General features: G+C 43.9%; 1 protein-coding gene across 1 annotated transcript in view; it reads right to left on the bottom strand.

The window, feature by feature from the left end:
* Nucleotides 1-950: 950 nt before the first annotated feature.
* LOC128124154 (zinc finger protein 471-like) overlaps nt 951-19,884 on the bottom strand; it is a 35,832-nt gene continuing 16,898 nt past the window's right edge. Inside the window, exons 7-11 of the mRNA XM_052760349.1 lie at nt 19,255-19,328; nt 12,282-12,374; nt 10,664-10,790; nt 5,147-5,242; nt 951-2,695 (exon numbers count right to left, since the gene is read on the bottom strand). Of these exons, the coding sequence (XP_052616309.1) occupies nt 1,068-2,695; nt 5,147-5,242; nt 10,664-10,790; nt 12,282-12,374; nt 19,255-19,328 (2,018 nt within the window). The 3' untranslated portion in view covers nt 951-1,067. The remainder of the gene's footprint in view (nt 2,696-5,146; nt 5,243-10,663; nt 10,791-12,281; nt 12,375-19,254; nt 19,329-19,884) is intronic.

Here is a 19,884-nt window from a genome sequence, read left to right on the forward strand (position 1 = left end):
TTTTATGTTCTCTTGGTATATATTTAATTAGTTTTAACTTTCCCATGCTAGAAGCATAGGTCAGTCACCCTTGACACCTTCTACCACAAACAGCTCAAGCTGATGCCAAGAGTAAGAACTTAGAAGCATTTCTCCTGTCAAACTGAGCTCCCTGCTCCCACCACTTCTTTAAATGGACTGCTGCCAATGGCCTGGGCACATATGCCACAATGATCACTTTTCACACATGACATGACCTCCCAGAACGCATGCCTGCTTGTTTCAACTCACCAAAAGAAATCTGGACCCTTGGGCCCAATAAAGGCATTGGCTCGCGAATGTCCCCTTATGTCCCTTTACTTCTGTGTATGGCCTCTGTGTCCTCTGCTGGTGTGTCTCCTAATCATTGGAGGGATGTTCTCCATCCAAACTTAATGTACTCAGTCATGTTGCTAAGCATCTCATATGCATTAAACAGACATTTTACAATGAGTTTTAGAAGAGTTACATAAATAACATTTATATTTTTAAAAGATTCTGTGACTGTAAAATTAATAATAAACTTGAAGGAAACAATTCCAATTACAGACATTTGGAAAAGTTCAAGTGAAACAATGGTGTTCTGGAGCACACTAACAGAAACAAAAATAAATGGAAATACTTAGCAGGTATATACACAAGACTTGGTGACACAAAGGAATGCCTGAGATGACTCTGCATCGAGAACTCTCCAGTGATGGACATTTTAAAAACACTGCCTGAAGCCGGGCAGTAGTGGCACATGCCTTTAATCCCAGCACTTGGGAGGCAGAGCCAGGCGGATCTCTGTGAATTTGAGGCCAACCTGGTCTACAGAGCGAGTTCCAGGACAGGCACCAAAACTACCCAGAGAAACCCTGTCTTGAAAAACCAAACAAAAAAAAAAAGAACACTGCCTGAAGACTTCTGCATATTCCTTGCATCCTAAGAGCTCTCTTACCTGTGTGAATTCTTCCACATAGAATGAACAATCTGGTTGAAAGTTAAATTCTCTGATGAATGGTAAAGGTTTGTCAGTGGCTGAAGGATCTGCCAGAGGGGATATAGTTTTAAGGTTTCTTTCCAATGTGACATCTTTGGTGACAATTAAGGGATGACTTTGTTCTGAATGCCTTTCCACATTTATCACATACATAGGGCCTCTGACCTGTGTGAAGTCTCTGATGCTGAGCACGGGATGAGCCATCACCAAATGCCTTTCCACATTCAGGACATTTGTAGGGTTTCTCTCCAGAATGAACTCTCTTATGTCTTACAAGGTAGGCAGTATGTGTGAAGGTTTTCCCACATTCGTTACACTCATAAGGTTTCTCTCCTGTATGGATCTTCTGATGTCTGGCAAGATAGGTACTTCTTTTGAAAAACTTACCGCACTGCTTACATTCAAAAGGTTTTTCTCCTGTGTGATTTCTCTGATGCGTGGTTAGCTGTGAACTTTCTCTAAAAGCTTTCCCACATTCCTTACATTCATATGGTTTTTCTCCAGTATGAATTCTTGAATGGACAACAAGATGTATACTCTGCCGAAAAGCTTTCCCACACTCCTTACATTTATAAGGTTTCTCTCCAGAATGTACTCTTTGATGGCCAGTGAGTGACATGCTATGGCTGAAGGCTTTCCCACAAACATCACATTTGTAAGGCTTCTCACCTGTGTGAATTCTGTGGTGCACAGTGAGGGATGACCCACTGCGAAACGCTTTTCCACACACGTTACATTTGTAAGGTTTCTCTCCAGTGTGAATTCTCCTGTGCAAAGTAAGTCCTATGTGAACACTGAAGACTTTCCCACAATCAGTGCAATCAAATGGCTTCTCTCCAGTGTGATAATGCCTAAAGTGACGAGTAAGGGACATGTTATACCTGAAGGCTTGACCGCACTCAACACACTGAAAGGGTCGTTTGTCATTGTGACACCTCTGATGTTGAGCAAAGGTAGAGCTATCCCTAAAGGCTTTCCCACATTCCTTACACTTATAGGGTTTCTCCCCAGTGTGGATCCTCTGATGCTGAGCCAAGTGTGCAGGCTGCCTGAAGGATTTTGCACATTCCTTACACGTATATGGTTTTTCTCCAGTATGAATTCTTTGATGTACAATGAGGTATGAATTCTGGCTGAAGGCTTTCTTACACTCTTTACACTCAAAGAGTTTCTCATGGGTGTGTGTTGTATGATGTTGAGCAAGGTGATGACTCTGCTTGAAGGCTTTTCCACACACTGTGCATTTATATGGTTTCTCACCTGTATGAATTCTTTGATGAACAGTAACAGATGAGCTATGAGTAAAGGTTTTCTCACATTCATTACATTTAAAAATGTTCTTTCCTGCCCAGATTTTCTTGTATTTTCGTACCTTGGGATTTTTGGAGAAGGTTTTCTTCTTTGACTTGTGACTATAAATATTCTCTTCTACATTGTCCAGATGGACAGATTTCGAAGATTTGGAGTACTTGTAGCCTATTTCTTTAGTGTGAGTTTCTTTATGAGTGACTGTTTCTTTCATGTTAAATAATATTTCTCGATTTGTCATTTGTCTATTAAAAAGGTCTTTACATTTCCACTTTTTTCCAGAAGTGGGACACTCACAACCAAAACTTGTAATTTTCTCCACTGACACATTATCAAACACAAATTGCTTCAGAGATAATTCTTGTGTCTTGTGTATAGGTTCTCCATCTGAAAAATGTAAAATAATAATAATAATAATAATAATAATGTATTCTCTATCATGTGCTATTAACAAAAGAAAACTTGCTGTGGGATGACCCCTCTGGATGCTGTGAATATGTTTTATTCCCATTGATTAATAAAGAAGCTGCTTTGGCCTATAGCAAGGCAGGATAGAGCCAGGCAAGAAATCCAAGCAGAGATACAGGGAGAAGAAGGGTGGAATCAGTGAGAGATGCCAGCCAGCCGCTGGAGGAGCAAGATATATTAGAGCACAGGTAAAGCCACGAGACACACGGCAAAATATAGATTAATAGAAACGGGTTAATTTAAGGTGTAAGAGCTAGTTAGTAATAAGCTTGAGCAATCGGTCAAACAGTTTGTAATTAATATTAAGCCTCTGAGTGATTATTTTAAAAGTGGTTGTGGGCAGGCAGGACAAAAAAGCCTGTGTTTACAAAAACCTCTAAAGTGGAGTAATTGAAAACTATTTAATAAATTCCATACATCACATACAAGTATCTCAACTGGAAAATGTGCAGGTTGTCTCTAAGAATAAGAGCTTTGTAATAATTAATCTTGACTGTCAACTCTACTAGATGAAAAACTGCATTGGAGACTAGTAAATCATGCCTCTGGGTATATATGTGAGGTTGTTTCCAAAGCTGATTAACTAGGGAGGTAATGCCTTTCCTGAAGGTGAGTGTCACTAGCCAATACACTGGAAGACTGGAATAAAGGAAAACTCAGGAGGAAACTCAGCAGCATGGGCAGGCTTCTATTTGCTTTCTCTCACTGCCATAAATAACTAGTTTTCCTTCACCACACCTTCCTCCATGCTTCTGCACTGCAACCATCCCAAAGCCATGGAGCCAGCTGATCATAGATGTAAACCTCTGAAACCACGGGCCAAAACCAATTCCTTTCTCTCTAAAGCTGATTACAGCAGGTATTTTGTCAGAGGAATAGAAACGAATATGGCAGCAGGGAAGAGATAAAAAAGAAAGACAGCATGAGAAAATGACCAGGAAAGCTAAGTATAAGGTGAGGTCCTAGGAGAAGCGGTCTGCCATGATAATGGTACTTGGGGGCAGACTACAAATTAAACTCACTTCTGTAATGCCTCCTATCTTTAAAAATATGTATTTAGCCGGGCGGTGGTGGCGCACGCCTTTAATCCCAGCACTTGGGAGGCAGAGCAGGCGGATCTCTGTGAGTTCGAGGCCAGCCTGGACTACCAAGTGAGTCCCAGGAAAGGCGCAAAGCTACACAGAGAAACCCTGTCTCAAAAAACCAAAAAAAAAAAAATATATATATATATATATATATATATATATTTATTTATTTATTTATTCAATATGTATGGATGTTTTGTCGGTATGTATGTCTATGCACCACGTGCATGCCTGCTGCCTGCAGAGGTCAGAAGAGGGTGTCAGATCCCCTGGAACTGGAGTTATAGACAGTTGTGAGCTGCTATGTAATTGCTGGGAATGGAACTCAGGTCTTAACCATTGAGCCATCGTTCCAGCCCCACGTCTCCTACTTTTAATTGATTAGTATATGCAGTTAATTTTGTTTAACTACCAATATATTTAATTGCTATTGCTTCTCAGAACTCTCTAGAGATGCCCAACAACCACACACACTATGCTTTGTGACTGCCCCCTAGGATTTAAAGGCAACTGTATGGTTATAATTTCACAATCAGACAATAGTGTTCCCAAGGTCCATCCTTTACATGTTCATGTTTCAGTGTACCAAACTTGTTATATCTCATACAACTCAGGCGTCCTAGGAAGAAATTTCTTCATTCATTTTTTACTTTCAACCCCTTAGGAGAAGTGTCACCTTAGGCCAGTTACTATTGGGTTTTGTTGTGACAGTTAGGAAAAGGTATCTCAGTGAGGGACTGTCCCAATAAGAATGCCTTGTGAGCATGTCTGGGGGGATTACCTTGCTTGTCTGAATTGATGTGGGAAGATCCGGCCTGAATATAGGTAGCACCATTCTCAGCTTTGGGGCCCTGGACGGTGTATGAGTAGAGAAAGCTAGCCGAGTAACAGGCATGCATGCTTTCACGCTCTCTGCTCTGTGACCAGCTGTTTCAAGATCGTGCTGCTCTGAATTGCCTACAATGATGGCCGACAGTGTGGACTGAGAAGCTAAAACAAGCACTCCTCCCTTAAACCTGCTTTTGCTAGGCAGCTCCATCCCAGTGACAAAATGGAACCAGCACCTTCTCCTTTGTACAAAACAACTTACCACAGAGACAAGATGGAAGCAGGAGAGGAGAGTGAAGCAGGAGGGAATCCATGCTAAGCGGGGAAACTTCAATTCACACCCAGGACCATAAGGCTTGGGAAGAATTTCTGGGCAGCCTCCGTGAGGAGTTAAGGGCCTCTGAAGGTGGCTGAGCCATTCCCTAAACATATTTCCATCCGCTTCTCCAGTTCTCACCTTGTAATGTGCTTCTCGTCACCTCACCCTTCACCTCCCAAGGCTCCTTCCCACGCTCCAGTAACGAAATTAGATGTGGCTTGGAAATGCAAGCTCCTGCATTAAGAAAAAAAAAGTCACAAAAATAGTCATGTTTTGGGTTGTTTGGGCACATAACTCAGCTCCTTATAGCTGATGGAACACATTTGAAGGACAGACTACATCAAACTCTGGAATAGTCGAGTGGCAGCTGTCAACAGTCAACCCTACAGAAATTAAACATTTCTTATGGGGTGGGGGAAGGACAAAAACCTTAACTCAGTATTTTTTTAAGGACCATCGCAGTATTCAATGAGATACTTTTTAAACAGCCTGCTAGGGGATGGGGTAAAGAGATGGCTCAGTGCTTGAGAGCACACTGCTCTTGAAGAGGAACTACGCTCTGTAGCTGAAGTTTTTTTGGTCCTGTCTGGTTCCCGCAGTCCCATGGTCCTGCAGCCATTTAGACCCAAGTAAACACAAGTTAAAACTGTTTGGACATTAGCTCAGGCCTACCACTGACTAGCTCTTACATTTAAACTCAGCCCATTTTTGTTAATCTATATGTTGCCACGTTTTCTGTGGCTTTACCTGTGTCTCATTACATGTTGTTCCCTAGATGGCGGGCTGGTGTTTTTTCATTTAGCCTTCCACTTTCCAGAATTCTCCTCTCTGCTTATCTTGCACCCAACATGGGGCACCACTTGTTCCTCTAAGAAGTTGTTACCTGCGCCTGCCGGCGTAGGTAGGTACACACTGAGCCAGTCAGTGTAGTGGTGTTTAGCCACCCAAGATTAAACAATAACAGAGCTATGATGCCCTTGAATGTCCAGGGCTGCATGCACACCACACTGACTGGCTCAGCTTGTGCCTACCCTACGCTGGCAGGTGCTAGTAACAACTTCTTAGAGGAACAACACTCAGTTTTCAGCACCACTTACAACTCCAGCTTCAAGAGTGCTCACATCCTCTTCTGTAGGCAATTACACTCATATACACACCTCCCCCCATATATGTATATACATATTTTTAAAATACAAATGAAATCTCTTTTAAAAATTAAAATAAAAATTTTAAAGGCCTGCTAGAGACATTTAGGAGGTTGAGTCAAATGAACTACCTGTCGCTGGGTGGTGGTGGCGCACACCTTTAATCCCAGCACTCGGCAGGCAGAGGCAGGTGGCTCTTTGTGAGTTCGAAGTCAGCCTGATCTACAGAGTGAGTTCCAGGACACCCAGGGCTATGCAGAGAAACTCTGTCTTGAGAGAAACAACATTTTCAGAGAACAGTGACAGAATGCAGAGCCTCTGTAGCTTTTACTTGCAGTATCCATGATAAAATCCACAATCACTGGACATAAGAGAATGGGAAATGTGAAACCATAGCCAGAAAAGCAAAATGTAATCAATCTGCAGTATCACACATGTTAGAATTAGCAAGCAAATTCAAAAACAGCTATGGACTCTACACTTAAGGATGTAAAAGAAAGTATGCTTGTAAAACAATAGACAAACAAGCAGCTGTGGTTGCCTACAGAAGATGTGCACAAAATCAAGCTAGTCAACATTCCAGCCTGGATAGGGGAGGAACTTAGGAGGCTCCACTCCTGAGAAGCTATTGGCAGTTGGTGTCTGCTGAGAAAAACAATTACTGTTCTTTGTACCATGCTTTCTTTTAGGCCACCAACCAGCTCCTAAATCATGACATGGAGACTTCTTATTAGTTATGAAAGCTCATTCTTATCTCAGCTCTTATTTTAATCTTTCTCTTTGTCGACATTGTGCCGCGGGGCTTTTTACCTTTCTTTCCTTCTGTATATCTTACTTTCACTGCTTCTCCTGTCTGGCTGGCTGGAGGCTGCCTGGCTTCTGGCCCCTGGGCGTCTCCCTCTCTTTCTCCCTTGTTCTCTTCTCTTCCTTCTTCTCTCTTCTGCCTAGATTTTTCCTCCTACTTATTCTCTCTGCCCACCAGCCCCACCTATCCCTCTCCTGCCTAGTTATTGGCCACTCAGCTCTTTATTAGACCAATCAGGTGCCTTAGGCAGACAAGGGAAGACAAATGCAACACATCTTTACATAATTAAATAAATGCAGCATAAACAAATGTAACACACCTCCACATAGTTAAAGTAATATTCCACAACATAAACAAATGTAACACATCTATCCATAGTTAAATATTCCACAACAGTTCTTTGGTGATATGGCTGCTGTGGATCGCCCATGCCTCAGTGGATGGCCCTACACTTAAGCACATATGGTCAGCACTAACTGTATTCTGGGGTAATTCATTAATAGTAACAATAATGAGAAAATAAAAGGAGCATGAAGTAAGAAGGGAGCCGGGTTGGTATGTCTCAGTAGGAGTTAGAGAGGGCCTTGAGAGGTGAATAAGAATAAAATACACTATATGCATATAAAAATCTCAAAGAATAAAAATATATTTATAAAAATAAAAAAATTAGACAAATAGGCTGAGAAAATGGCTCTGCTGTGGGATGGTCTTTCTGTACACTGTGAATATGTGTTGCTACCATTGGTTAATAAAGAAGCTGCTTAGGCCTATGGCAAGACAGAATATAGCCAGGCAGAAAATACAGGGAGAAGAAAGGCCGAGTCAAGGGAAGATGTGGAGAGCCGCCAGATGAGCAAGATGTAATAGAACACAGGTAAAGCCATGAGACACATGGCAATACACAGATTAATAGAAATGCATTCACTTAAGATGTAAGAGCTAGCTAACAAGAAGCCTGAGCCATAGACCAAACAGTTTGTAATTAATATAAGCCTCTGAACGATTACTTTATAAGTGGCTGCAGGACCATGGGGCCAGGTGAGACAGAGAAAAGCCACCGGCTACATGGCTCAGTGAGTAAAGCACTTGCCATAAAGGCACAGAGATCTGAATCTGAATTCCCAGGACTCGTGTAGAGCACAACACAGCAGTATATGCTAATCCCAGCTTTCCTGAAGCAGGATGTGAGGTGGTGGTAGGAGAATCCCCAGAAGCTTGCTCACAAGCCTGTCATAAGCTACAGATGAACACCAAAAGGTGGAAGGTGGGGAATGACACCCAAAGGTTTTCCACTGACCTTCACACACACTGTGGCATACACACATGGATGTGCACACATACACACACACACACACACACACACACACACACACACACACACACCAAAACTATTTTAAAAATAGGTAAAAAGGGGGTGTGGTGGTGCATGATTTTCTTCCCAGCACTTGGGAGGCAGATCTCTGTGATAGTGAGACCCTGTCTCAAAAAAGAAAAAAAAAATCTCTCAGTAGAAAAACAGAAATTACAAAAGTACCAAAGAACCAGTTGGAACCTGGAGATGGCTCAGTTGTTAAGAGTATAAACTGCTCTCCCAAAGGACACTAGTTCAGTGCCCAGCACCATGTGAGGAAGCTCACAGCCACCTGTAACTCCAGCTTCTTTTCTGGATTAGTTGGTTAACTGCACACATGTGGCACACAATCAGTGTCTGTCTCCGCCTCTCTCTTACACACACACACACACCTTTAAAAAATAAAGAACAACTTTAATCCCAGCACTTGGGAGGCAGAGCCAGATGGATCTCTGTGAGTTCGAGGCCAGCCTGGGCTACCAAGTGAGTTCCAGGAAAGGCGCAAAGCTACACAGAGAAACCCTGTCTTGAAAAACCAAAAAAAAAAAAGAAAGAACAAAATGAAAAGTCTAAAATTGAAGATAGAGTGATGCTTTAAAGATGACTAGATGGGCTTAACACAAGGTTGAAGAAAGCAAGAATAACCATTCATTCCGGAAACTGATCAACACAAATTATATGATCTGAAACACTAAAGACTTCACAAACTAAACAGATCATCAGAGGCAGAGTATCAAAGGATCCAAGTGCAACCTAAGTTCCCGGGTAGAAGAGAAAAAGTCTACAGTTTCCAAAATTTGGTTAAAGGCATAAATTTAGCCTAAAGTAGCAGTTCTCAACCTGTGGGTCATAACCCCTTTGGGGATGCAGATCAGATATCCTGCATACACACCAGATATTTCCATTATGATTCATAACAGCAGCAAAATTACAGTTATGAAGTAGCAAAGAAAATAATGTTATGGTTGGGGTCACCACAACACGAGGAACTGTATTAAAGGGTCGCAGTGTTGGGAAGGCTGGGAACCACTGGCCTAAAGAAGCTCAAGAGGATTGGGACAAGGAACTTCTAGAGAACAGCAAGCTCATCTAATAACGTATATGGACCCCAGGCTTAGAAAGGTCCATATTAGTCTCTCCAAGAGCAAGCATCTGAAGATATTTTAAGACACTGGGTTTCATTGATTTATCATAAATTAATAAAAAGATTCACATTTGGGGGTCAGTGAGATGGCTTGGTGAGTAAAGGCATTTGCTATCAACCTGATGACCTCAGCTGGTCCAAGTCCTGTAAGTCACCCTCCAACTTGTATGTGGCATACATGTGTGTTCCCCTTTCCCCCCATGTAAAATCAATGTCCCTCCATAAAAAATTAATGTAATAAAAATTTTAGGGCTGAAGAGATGGCTCAGTGGTTAAGAGCACCAACTGCTCTTCCAGAGGTCCTGAGTTCAATTCCCGGCAACCACATGGTGGCTCACAATTACTTGGCCGGGCGGTGGTGGGGCACGCCTCTAATCCCAGCACTCGGGAGGCAGAGGCAGGCAGATCTCTGTGAGTTCTAGGCCAGCCTGGGCTACAGAGTGAATTCCAGGACAGGCTCCAAAGCTACACAGAGAAACCCTGTCTCGAAAAACAAAAAACAAAAACAAACAAACAAAAAAATTTGGACACATATTTGAAAAGTGATATTCTACATTTACAGTGTTGTGGGGATTCACCAGAGAAGACTGCTCAGACATGGGTTTAAGCCAATAGGAAGTCGTTATTAGCCGGCTGGTGACTACACTGAGTGTTTGGGATCCAAGTGTAGCAATGAGTCTTTCTCAGGGTGAGCTTTTGAGTTCAAAAACCATGTTCTGGGTTGACATACTTCAGTTAACAAGAACTGTTAGCCAAAAGCCGAACTACAGAAGCCAAAAAGCAAGGGTAGTACATTTTGAGACTTTTCCAGAACTATATGGATTTTGATGAATTAGGTCTTTGTTTTATTTTAGCTGGTGGTGCATCTTCCCCAGGAATCTGGGAAGGCAGATCTCTGTGAGTTCTAGGCCAGCCTGGGCTACAGAGTGAATTCCAGGACAGGCTCCAAAGCTACACAGAGAAACCCTGTCTCGAAAAACAAACATCTTCCCCAGGAATCTGGGAAGGATTTTCTCAGGGCAGGCCCCTGGGAAAATTCCAATAGTAATTGCCTAAAGATATAACCACGACTATCCAATAATATGTCAAATTCACAGACTGCATCTGAAATTCTCATCTAACCCTGACACAATAAACATAGCTTCAGTAGTAAAAGTGTGGAAGATGCTTAAGTGCAGAGTTCTGGGTTATCCGCAGGGAGCATGCTTACCCACTGAGACCAAGTTCTGGTAGTTCTCCAGCACCACAGTCCTGTACAAACTTCTCTGAGCAGGATTTAGCTGCTCCCATTCCTCCTGGGAGAAGTCTACCGCAACATCTTTGAATGTCACTGAGTCCTAAGACAACACAAGTACATTTACAAAGTTTTGTTACATTTTTATTATTTTGTTTGTGGTAGAGGTAGGAGTTCACCTTGGGAGTCACTAAATGAAAGAAGACACAAAAGACTCCATCTTGTATCATTCCACTTATATGAAATGTCCAGGAAATCCGAATATGTAGATAGAAAACAAATTAGTAGTTGGCTGGGAGTGGGCCAGGGATTAACTGTAAGTGAGCGGCTTAGGAGGTGAAGATGCTTGTGTCCAGGAGTTCAAGGCCAGCTTGGGCAACAAAATGGGCCACCTCTTCTCACCCCAAAACAAAAAGAAAAAAGAAAATAATAAAATGACTCATGATGGGTGAGAAGATATTAAATAAACAAACAAACAAACAAACCCAACACTCCTTTTCTCCTACACCCTCAAAACTTCCTTGATCTCTGATGATCAAAATATGTGGGGATCTGTCTATCTGCAACGAGCCAGCTCTGCTGTGGGCAGCATGTTAGGATTCTGTACATGCGAAGCTCAGGGTCTTGTCTGGCGCCTTATGTCTTACCGACACGTGGTCATGCAATCTCCGCCTTAAAAAGCCACACACGGGGCCCCCACGCTCTCTCTCTGTGCCTCTCTTCCTGTGTTTCCTCTCTCTGTTCCTGCTCTGTTCCCCCAGCCAGGCCTGGCTCCTCCTCCCCCACTTTCCCTCTATTAAAGCTCTAAAAACTAATATTGGGTTCTGCTGTGGCCATGACTCTTCCGCCGATCATCCTTTCACAGCAGGTGACAATTCTCTAATGTAATCCAGTCCTGACATACATTCCATGGACAGTGTTGGATGCCAAAGATTGAGGGTTGGATGTCACAAGGCTTCCTCAAATTCAGACGCCAATTACAAATTCCATGTTATTATTTTTGGGACAGAGAGGGACAGAAATTCATGTAGAGGAATACATGAGAGGGGCTTTGTATGTCCATCTAATCTGGAACCCAATTCAGTAGTGCTGAGATACTTGTTTCCTGTAAAAGAAAACAAGTCTTTTGACAAGAGCCCAAACTGGTTAAAAAATGTACATTCAAGGCATGGTGGCACATACCTATAAACCTACTACTTAGGAACATGAGGCAGGAGGATTGCTATGAGTTTGAAGCCAACCTGAGCTCCATAGTTATATTCTGTCTCCCATCTAAGGCTTAATCATGTCCAACCCTCCTTAACTTTCAAGAACCAGTGACACCAGGCACATTCAAGGTGCCTGCCACGAACTAGTAAGAGTCTATATCATAAAGCAATGTACATAAAGTAGGGAGAGAAAATGTTTGAATGGGCTCTATGCCTCATCATATCTATTATTCACTTACTAGGCAGTTAAAGTTAAGGATGATGTCCTGTGGGAGAAGGGGTGACCAAGCCCTGGGACAGACCATTAATCAGAATTTCCAAAGTAGTGTTACTTAGTGCCAATCATCAAGACCCCTTCTCATGGAGGAGAACAGACATAAACTAACCTGTAACGTGGCTTTCGTTAGTTCAACGGTCATTTCTTGCCTTCTCCTCTTGGTTTCTCCTTTGGAGAACAGCTGTGTCCTGGGAAGCCCAGCCTAGAGGAGGAGAGGGTAGGGAAAGGTCTTCATGGCTCTCCCAGCATCACCAGTGTAAGCTGCTCCTTCCCATTATTTCCTCGCAGCTTTAACCGGTCCAAGTCTACACAGTTGGCTGAGAGCAGGTAGGATGGATGCTTGACCTTCACTGTCCACTTGACTCGATCTAAAATCAGCTACGACACCAAACCGGGAATCAGATCTGAGTCTTGCTCAGCCATTATCAAAGACGCTTCCTCCTGCAGGAGATGGGAACTAACACAAAAACCCACTACTGGACAATGTGCAGAGAGTGTGAGACCTTGGAACACTCATACCTAAAAGGGATGTCTTCCTCAAACCCATCCTCTCGGGGTTCAGGGAACTATGTGGAAGAGGAGGTGGAAGATGGTAAGAGCTAGTGGGGGAATGGAGGACACCAAGGAAATAGTGTCTTCTAGACACAACAGCACTGGCACTCGTATTAATTCACAGAGACTAATGGGGTCCCAGCGCTGAGAGGGCACGTGGACATGGACCCTCATCCCTAACCCAGAGGCTATCTCCAATTGTCAACTACTCGCAAAGGAAAAATTAGGTTTTCTCCCACACTGCACTCAAGGACAAGCTTCATTCCCAAGAGGAGATGGTCAACACAAAATGAACTCAATGATATTTTTGGAAGTTTTTCTTTCTCTTAATGCTTTGTTGTCTCGGCATTGTTTTTTAACCTTATTGGTCTGTTGCTTATATATTATTAGGGTTTCTGATTTTGTGTTTTTATTGTTTTTTTTTTTTTTGTGTGTGTGTATCTGTGTATATGTGTTTCTCATACTTTTTCTTGGTTTGTTTTGTTTTATTCTGGTTTATTTGTTTTATTATTTGCCTGTTTTCTAAGAGAGAGAAAAATGAGGCATCGAGTTGGATGGGTGGGGAGGATCTGAGAAGAGATGATGGAAGAAAAACCATGACCAGAATACAGTGTATGAAAAAAGTTATCTTCAATAAGTAAATAATAAGATCACCTAGGAGACATAATGCTGGGCATGTCTGAGGCTGTTTCCTGTGAGGTTTAACTGAAGAAGCAGATTCACCCGGTAGGTGGCACCATCTCATGGGCTGAGACCTTGGGTTAATTAAAAAAGGGGACACAGAGAAAGTCAGCTCTTGGTTCCTGGTTCTTTGCTTCTAGCCTTCAAAGTCAATGGGACCAGTCTCCTCACGCTTTGTCACCAACACAGTCATTATGGACTGTATTCAAGGCATGAGTCGTTTATTTTGCCAGGGATTTTTGTCAGAGCAATGAGAAAAGTACCTGAGGTAATGATCACCAATGGAGTATAGCAATACAAACATTTCCCATGCACTGGAAGTCTCCTAAATTTTTATCCCCAAACCTCCTTCCCATTATCTGGTCTGACTGTAGATAAACGCTCCCACAAAAGAGCTATTTCTTCCATTTTATAGGCAATGGTGGAATTGTTCCCTTTGGAGGGTTCTGACCCATGATTTGGCACAGTCCGTTTGAAGCCCCACTCCTAAAGCCACCAGAGACAAGGGTTCCTGTCTTCCTCTACCCCAACCCCAGGGCCTTCACTTTCTTCTCACTGTGGAACAGTGGAACCTTAGGAATCAGTTCTGCCACTGTGTCGTCCCCCTCCCAAACTCACTCATTTCTCCTCCTTTCTGACCTAGATTAGAGGGCTCCCCTTTCTCCTGACAGCTCAGTCCAGCTAGTATAGCTTCTGGAATGCTAGGACCTAGGATTCTTACCCCAGCAACACACAACATACAGTTCCAAACAGCCAAACATATAAAGGATCTGACGATGCTGGGGGCTGGAGAGATGGCTCAGCAGTTAAGAGCATCTACTACTCTTGAGGACCCAGTTCAATTCCCAGCACCCACATGGCAGGTCACAACCATCTGTAAACACAGTTCCAGGGGATCCGACGCCCCATTCTGGCCTCCACAGATGCTTGGCCTCTAGGAATACATGTGGTATATAGATATACATTCCAGCAAAACACTCATACACATAAAATAAAAATAAATAAATCTTTAAAGAGAGACAGAGAGAATCTAATTAATGCTAACAAGGCACGGCAGTGCACACCTGCAATCTCAATAATCAGAAGTCTGAGGCAGGAGACTTTCCAGGAGTTCAAGACTAGCCAATGAAACCCTGACAAAAAAAAAAGAAAGAATAAAAGAAAAGGAAATGAAAAAAAGAAAGTCTCCAAGGGATGGCTCAGAGGGCAAAGGTACCTGTGGAGGTAAGTTTGATCCCTAGGACTCACTTGTTGGAAGGAGAGAACCAACTCCTAAAAGTTGTCATCTAAAACAAACACACACACACCCTGGTAATTTATATTTCAATTACTTTCCCACACATTCAAAATACACACTGGTATTTCTCATTCCAGTCAGTCAAATGGGCACACAGTCATGGTGATATATTGTGTACCCTAATAAACTTGCCTGAGGATCAGAGGACAGAGCCAGCCACTAGATTAGAAACAGAGCCAGGAAGTGGTGGCACACACCTTTAGTCCCAGCACTTGAGATCTCACACCTTTGCTTGGGAAGCATACATTTCTTTAATCCCAGGAAGTAATATGGCAGGGCAGAGAAAGGTATATAAGACATGAGGATACAGGAACACACTCTCTTTAGGCTGAGGATTTTGTAGAGGTGAGAACTAGTGGTCTAGTGGTTGCCTGTTCTGCTTCTCTGATCTTTCAGCTTTCACCCTGATGTCTGGCTCTGGTCTTTTTTTTTTTTTTTTTTTAATTAAAAGACCATCTAGATTCGAACAACACACAGTCACCCAGGCCAGACACGGGCATACTCCAGTCCTACTGTGTCTCTCTCATGCACACTGTACTGGTTGGTTTTGTGTGTCAACTTGACATAAACTAGAGTCATCAGACAGGAAGGAGCCTCAGTTGAGGAAATGCCTCCACGAGATCTAGCTATAAAATATTTTCTCATTTAGTGATCAGTGGGTCCTCCCAGCTAATGGTGGGTGGTACCATCCCTGGCTGGTGGTCCTGGGCTCTATAAGAAAGCAGGCTGAGCAATCCAGGGGAAGCAAGCCAGTAAGCATCACTCCTCCATGGCCTCTGCATCAACTCCTGCCACCTGCCCTGCTTGAGTTCCTATCCTGACTTCCTTTGGTAATGAGCAGTGCTGTGGAAGTGTAAGCCAATAAAACCCTTTCCTCCCTAACTTGCTTTATGGCCATGGTGTTTTGGCACAGAACTAGAAACCCTAAGACACACAACAACATACAGTCTTTCACAGCCCTGTTTCTTGCTTACACATGCACATACATACAACTGCGTACCATGACCCTGCTCATTTAACCTCTCTAAGAAGCCCCATGCATTTGTTATTTTATATATTGGCATATCTGGTTCTCATTGCATGACCTTCTTCTAAGGAGAGGTAAAACAAACATTTATTTACCTCAGATAGGGGTACCAATGACAGACCAAAGTAACAATTTCATAAAAATCCAACTTGTTGAACCAATGGATTGATTGGGCTTATTTACAGAGCATAGGTAACCCCCAAACTGCTGCATCACCCCAAAGTCTCTATCACCCTATCATGGATGACATCTTCATGGAAACTGCATCATGGGGTTTCCCTTTTAGTTAATCTTTCACTTCCTATGTCCTCTAACATCTCCCAAGATCACCTGTATCTAGATGGGGCATGGAGTAGGGGTAGCAAGAGAGAGCTTGAGCTGGAATCCCAGATAAGGATCCTGTGACACTCCCTCCTTCTACTAGAGAATATTAACAGTTCTATCACCAATACCAGAGACCAAGCTGTCTCTTGTTCTTCTCAATTACTCACTATGGCTACAAGGTCCTGTTGTCTTAGTGTTCTACTGCTGTGAGGACACCCTGTAACCATGGCAACTCTTATAAGAGAAAGCATTTGATTGGGGCTTGCTTATAGTTTCAGAGGTTTAGTCCGTTATCATTATGGCAGGAACATGGCAGCACACAGGCAGACATAGTGCTGGAGGAGTAGCTGAGAGTTCTACATCCAGAACCACAGGCAGCAGGAAGAAAGAGCCACTGGGCCTGGCTTGGGCTTTTGAAACCTCAAAGCCCATCCCCAGTGACACACTTCCTCCAACAAGGCCACACCTACTCCAACAAGGCCACACCTTCTAATCCTTCTCAAGTAGTGCCCAGACGACTATGCATTCAATCCAACTTCAAAAGTTCCCATAGTCTATCACAGTCTCAACATTGTCTAAAAGTCCAAAGTTCAAAATCTCTTCTGAGACTTAAGGCATTCTCTTAACTGTAACTCTTGTAAAATCAAAATTAAAAAGCAGATCACATACTTCCAACATACATTCGAACAGAATATACCTTAACACCAAAAGAGAGGAAAGAGAGGATACTGAGGAAATACTGGACCAAAGCATAACCAAAACCAGCAGGGCAAACTCCAAATTCTGCATCTCCGTGTCTGCTGTCAAATCCTTCTTGAGATCTCCAAATCCTTTCAGCTTTGTTGACTAGAGCACACTTCTCTCTCTCAGGCTGGTTCCACACTCAATCTGCAGCTATTCTTGGCAGGTATCCCATGACTCTGGCATCTCCAGCATCTTGGGGTCTCCAACACAATCCCAGCTTCACATTCCCAGCTTCATGTAATGGCTCCTCCAGGCTTCCATGTTGGGACACCCCTGACACATGCCTGGCCTCAGCAGCTTTCCTTAGCCATGGAGAGAGACTCCATAATGCCTTTCTTCTATCCTTGACTCTAAATCTAGAATCACATGGCCAAAGCAGCCAAGTTCTGCTGCTTTCCGGGGCTGGAACATGGCCCCTCTGTTTAATTACACCTTCATCAGTTTTCCGGTTTTCACAGTTTCATTCACTGCTTAAGCTTTTCTTTAATTCCTTTTCATAGGCTGAAAGTTTAGCTAGGAGGGGTGTTGCCTTGAGGTCGACAGTCCCTTTATTCCATTTAGCATCAAGCTTTCCTTTAAACTTTTTATGTCCTTGAGCACTGGCCTTAACTCTATTACACTTCCTGGAGCCTCTTTTCTCCTCAAACTGTACATTTTTTAAATTTTTTCTTGCTCAGCTTGCTCCTTTTCCTTATAGATATGCATAAGAGTGACCACTAGTAACTACATGACATAGTCAATACTAGGTTCCTCTATCAATTTCATTCATCCAAAAGTCTTTGATTTAGCCTCAGGCAGATGTTTTGGACAAGGGAAGTAGCCACATTCTTTGCCAAAAGATTACAAGAGTGATCTCTAGGCCACTCACTAATGTTCTTCTCCTCTGAAACCTCTTGAGTCAGGCCATCTTATCACTGCTGTCTTCCCTGCTCCTACTAGTATGGTCCATTAAACTATGCTTAAAGCGTTCAACTTCTTTCCTAATCCAAAGTCCCAAAGTCCACATTCCACCAAAAAGCAGAATGGTCAGGCCTGTCACAGCAATACTCCCTGGTACTAACTTCTGTTTGGTAACAGACTGCTGCTGTGCACATCCTACTTTATGATTTGTGGGTCAGATAATACCCATCCCATGGTGGACAACTCAGGTCCCATCACCATTACAAATGGCCAAGTTATCTCTATTGCTCTTCTGAATTAGTCGATATGGCTGCAGGGTCCTGATACACGCTCTCCAACATGTCAATGATACAATCATGAAAAACCCAAAGGAAAAAGCCATACAACACTTATACCCAGGCAAGATTCATACCCTCTATTTTCTCAAAATCAAGTCTCTAATACACACACACACACACACACACACACACACACACACACGCAGAGTTTGATGATACAGAGAATACACAAATTCAGTTTCTCTTCTTTGCAAAAACATTTCTGAAGTTTTTCCAAACACATCCAGCAAACAGGTCTGCAGAAGACACAAGCTGGGTATCTTTTCATCGAATTCAGTTCTGGGGCTGTCAGGTCACAGACCCCACAGGTTGAGGGCTCAGCCCCTACAACTACCTTTTGATTCTGATGCTAGGTGCAAGGTCTCACCTGTGCTACCGAAGGACTGGCTATAAATCAAAGTTTTCTACGAGCCCCTCATAGCTCAATCAATTTGCCTGAGTAGCTCCCAGAACTCAGTAAAACCCTTGTTTACCAGATCATTACAAAGAATATGTTTCAAGGTATATGAAGAGCTGGAGAGACGGCACAACAGATAAAGTTCTCATTCAAGCTTGAAGACCAGAATTCAATTCCCAGAACCCACAAGCAAAGTTAAAGAAAAGAATCAACTCCACAAAGTAATTGCACACGCCAGGAAGATCAGGGGTTCAAAGTCATCCTCTATTTATATAATGAGTTTGAGGACTGCCTGGGGTACACGATACTGCCTCAAAACAACAAAACTGGCCTTCGGTGATTAACTTACCCTTCTGCCCCTCTCCTCTCCCGGTAGGGGTTTGAGGCTGAAAAATCCTATTCCTCTAATCTCCTTTGGCGTCTGCGATGATCAGCCCCGACCCTAAAGCTGCCTTGAGTCTGCCGGCCATCAATCACGAACGGTCAGTAAGATATATTCATTACTTTGGAGATTCCAAGCATCTCAGTGCTGTAATGCAGCCCCCCGGAAGATAGACCTACCACCATACGCTTCGCAGTCGTCTCACACTCACACCACTGATTTCTCTCAGACCTGCCTTCCTCTCTCACACACTCACACGAGCGTACAGTCACACTGAAAACTCACAGCCAGCCCAGTTCGTTTCACACACACAGTCCGGCCTGGCACACCGAAGCACGCACTTAGATCCAGACCTCCCCCACCCCACCCGCGCCCCCCCCACCCCGACCCGGTCCTGTGAGCCCTCGCGCCCCCTGATTCCACGCATCCGCCCCGCCTACCGCCAAGGACGCCGGCCTCTGGGAAACGCGGGGATTGCGAGGGCCTCCCCTGCCCGCAGCGCTCGCGCTCGGCGCTCCGCAACCACCGCCTCAACTCGCGCTCCTGCTGCCTTCCCCGGACGGACGCTGTCAACCTAGGGACGCTGGGAGGGAAGAGACAAGCTTTCTGTGCGCAGGCGCAGCCTCTTCCAGCCACAACAGAGAAGGAGCGGAGTCCGGGAAAGGCGGGGCTTAGCGTAAAAGGGGCGTGTTCCCAGGGAAGACGGAGCCGAGAGGCGGGTCGTAGGGAGAAAAGCGGTTTTCTTAGTCGGACGTGAAGGCGAGGCTAGGCAGAGCTGAGGGGCGGGGCTTGGAGAAGGGGCGGGGCTTGCGAAGAAGGGGCCGGCTCTCAGTGGAGTCAGTGGTGAGGGCGGCGCTAAGCGGAGAAGGGGCGGGTAATCAGCGGTCTGAAGTGAGGGCGGGGCTTGGAGAAGGGGCGGGGCTTGCGAAGAAGGGGCGGGCTCTCAGCGGAGTCAATGGTGAGGGCGGTGCTAAACGAAGGGGAGGGATCGTAGCGGGATTAGGTGAGGGGCGGGATTTAGCGAGTAGGGCGGTTCTCAGCACATTCTGAAGTGAGGGCGGGGCTTGGAG

Source organism: Peromyscus californicus, unplaced genomic scaffold, assembly GCF_007827085.1.
Source record: "Peromyscus californicus insignis strain IS unplaced genomic scaffold, ASM782708v3 Scaffold_4__1_contigs__length_199733344, whole genome shotgun sequence".
NCBI classification, from domain to species: domain Eukaryota; kingdom Metazoa; phylum Chordata; class Mammalia; order Rodentia; family Cricetidae; genus Peromyscus; species Peromyscus californicus.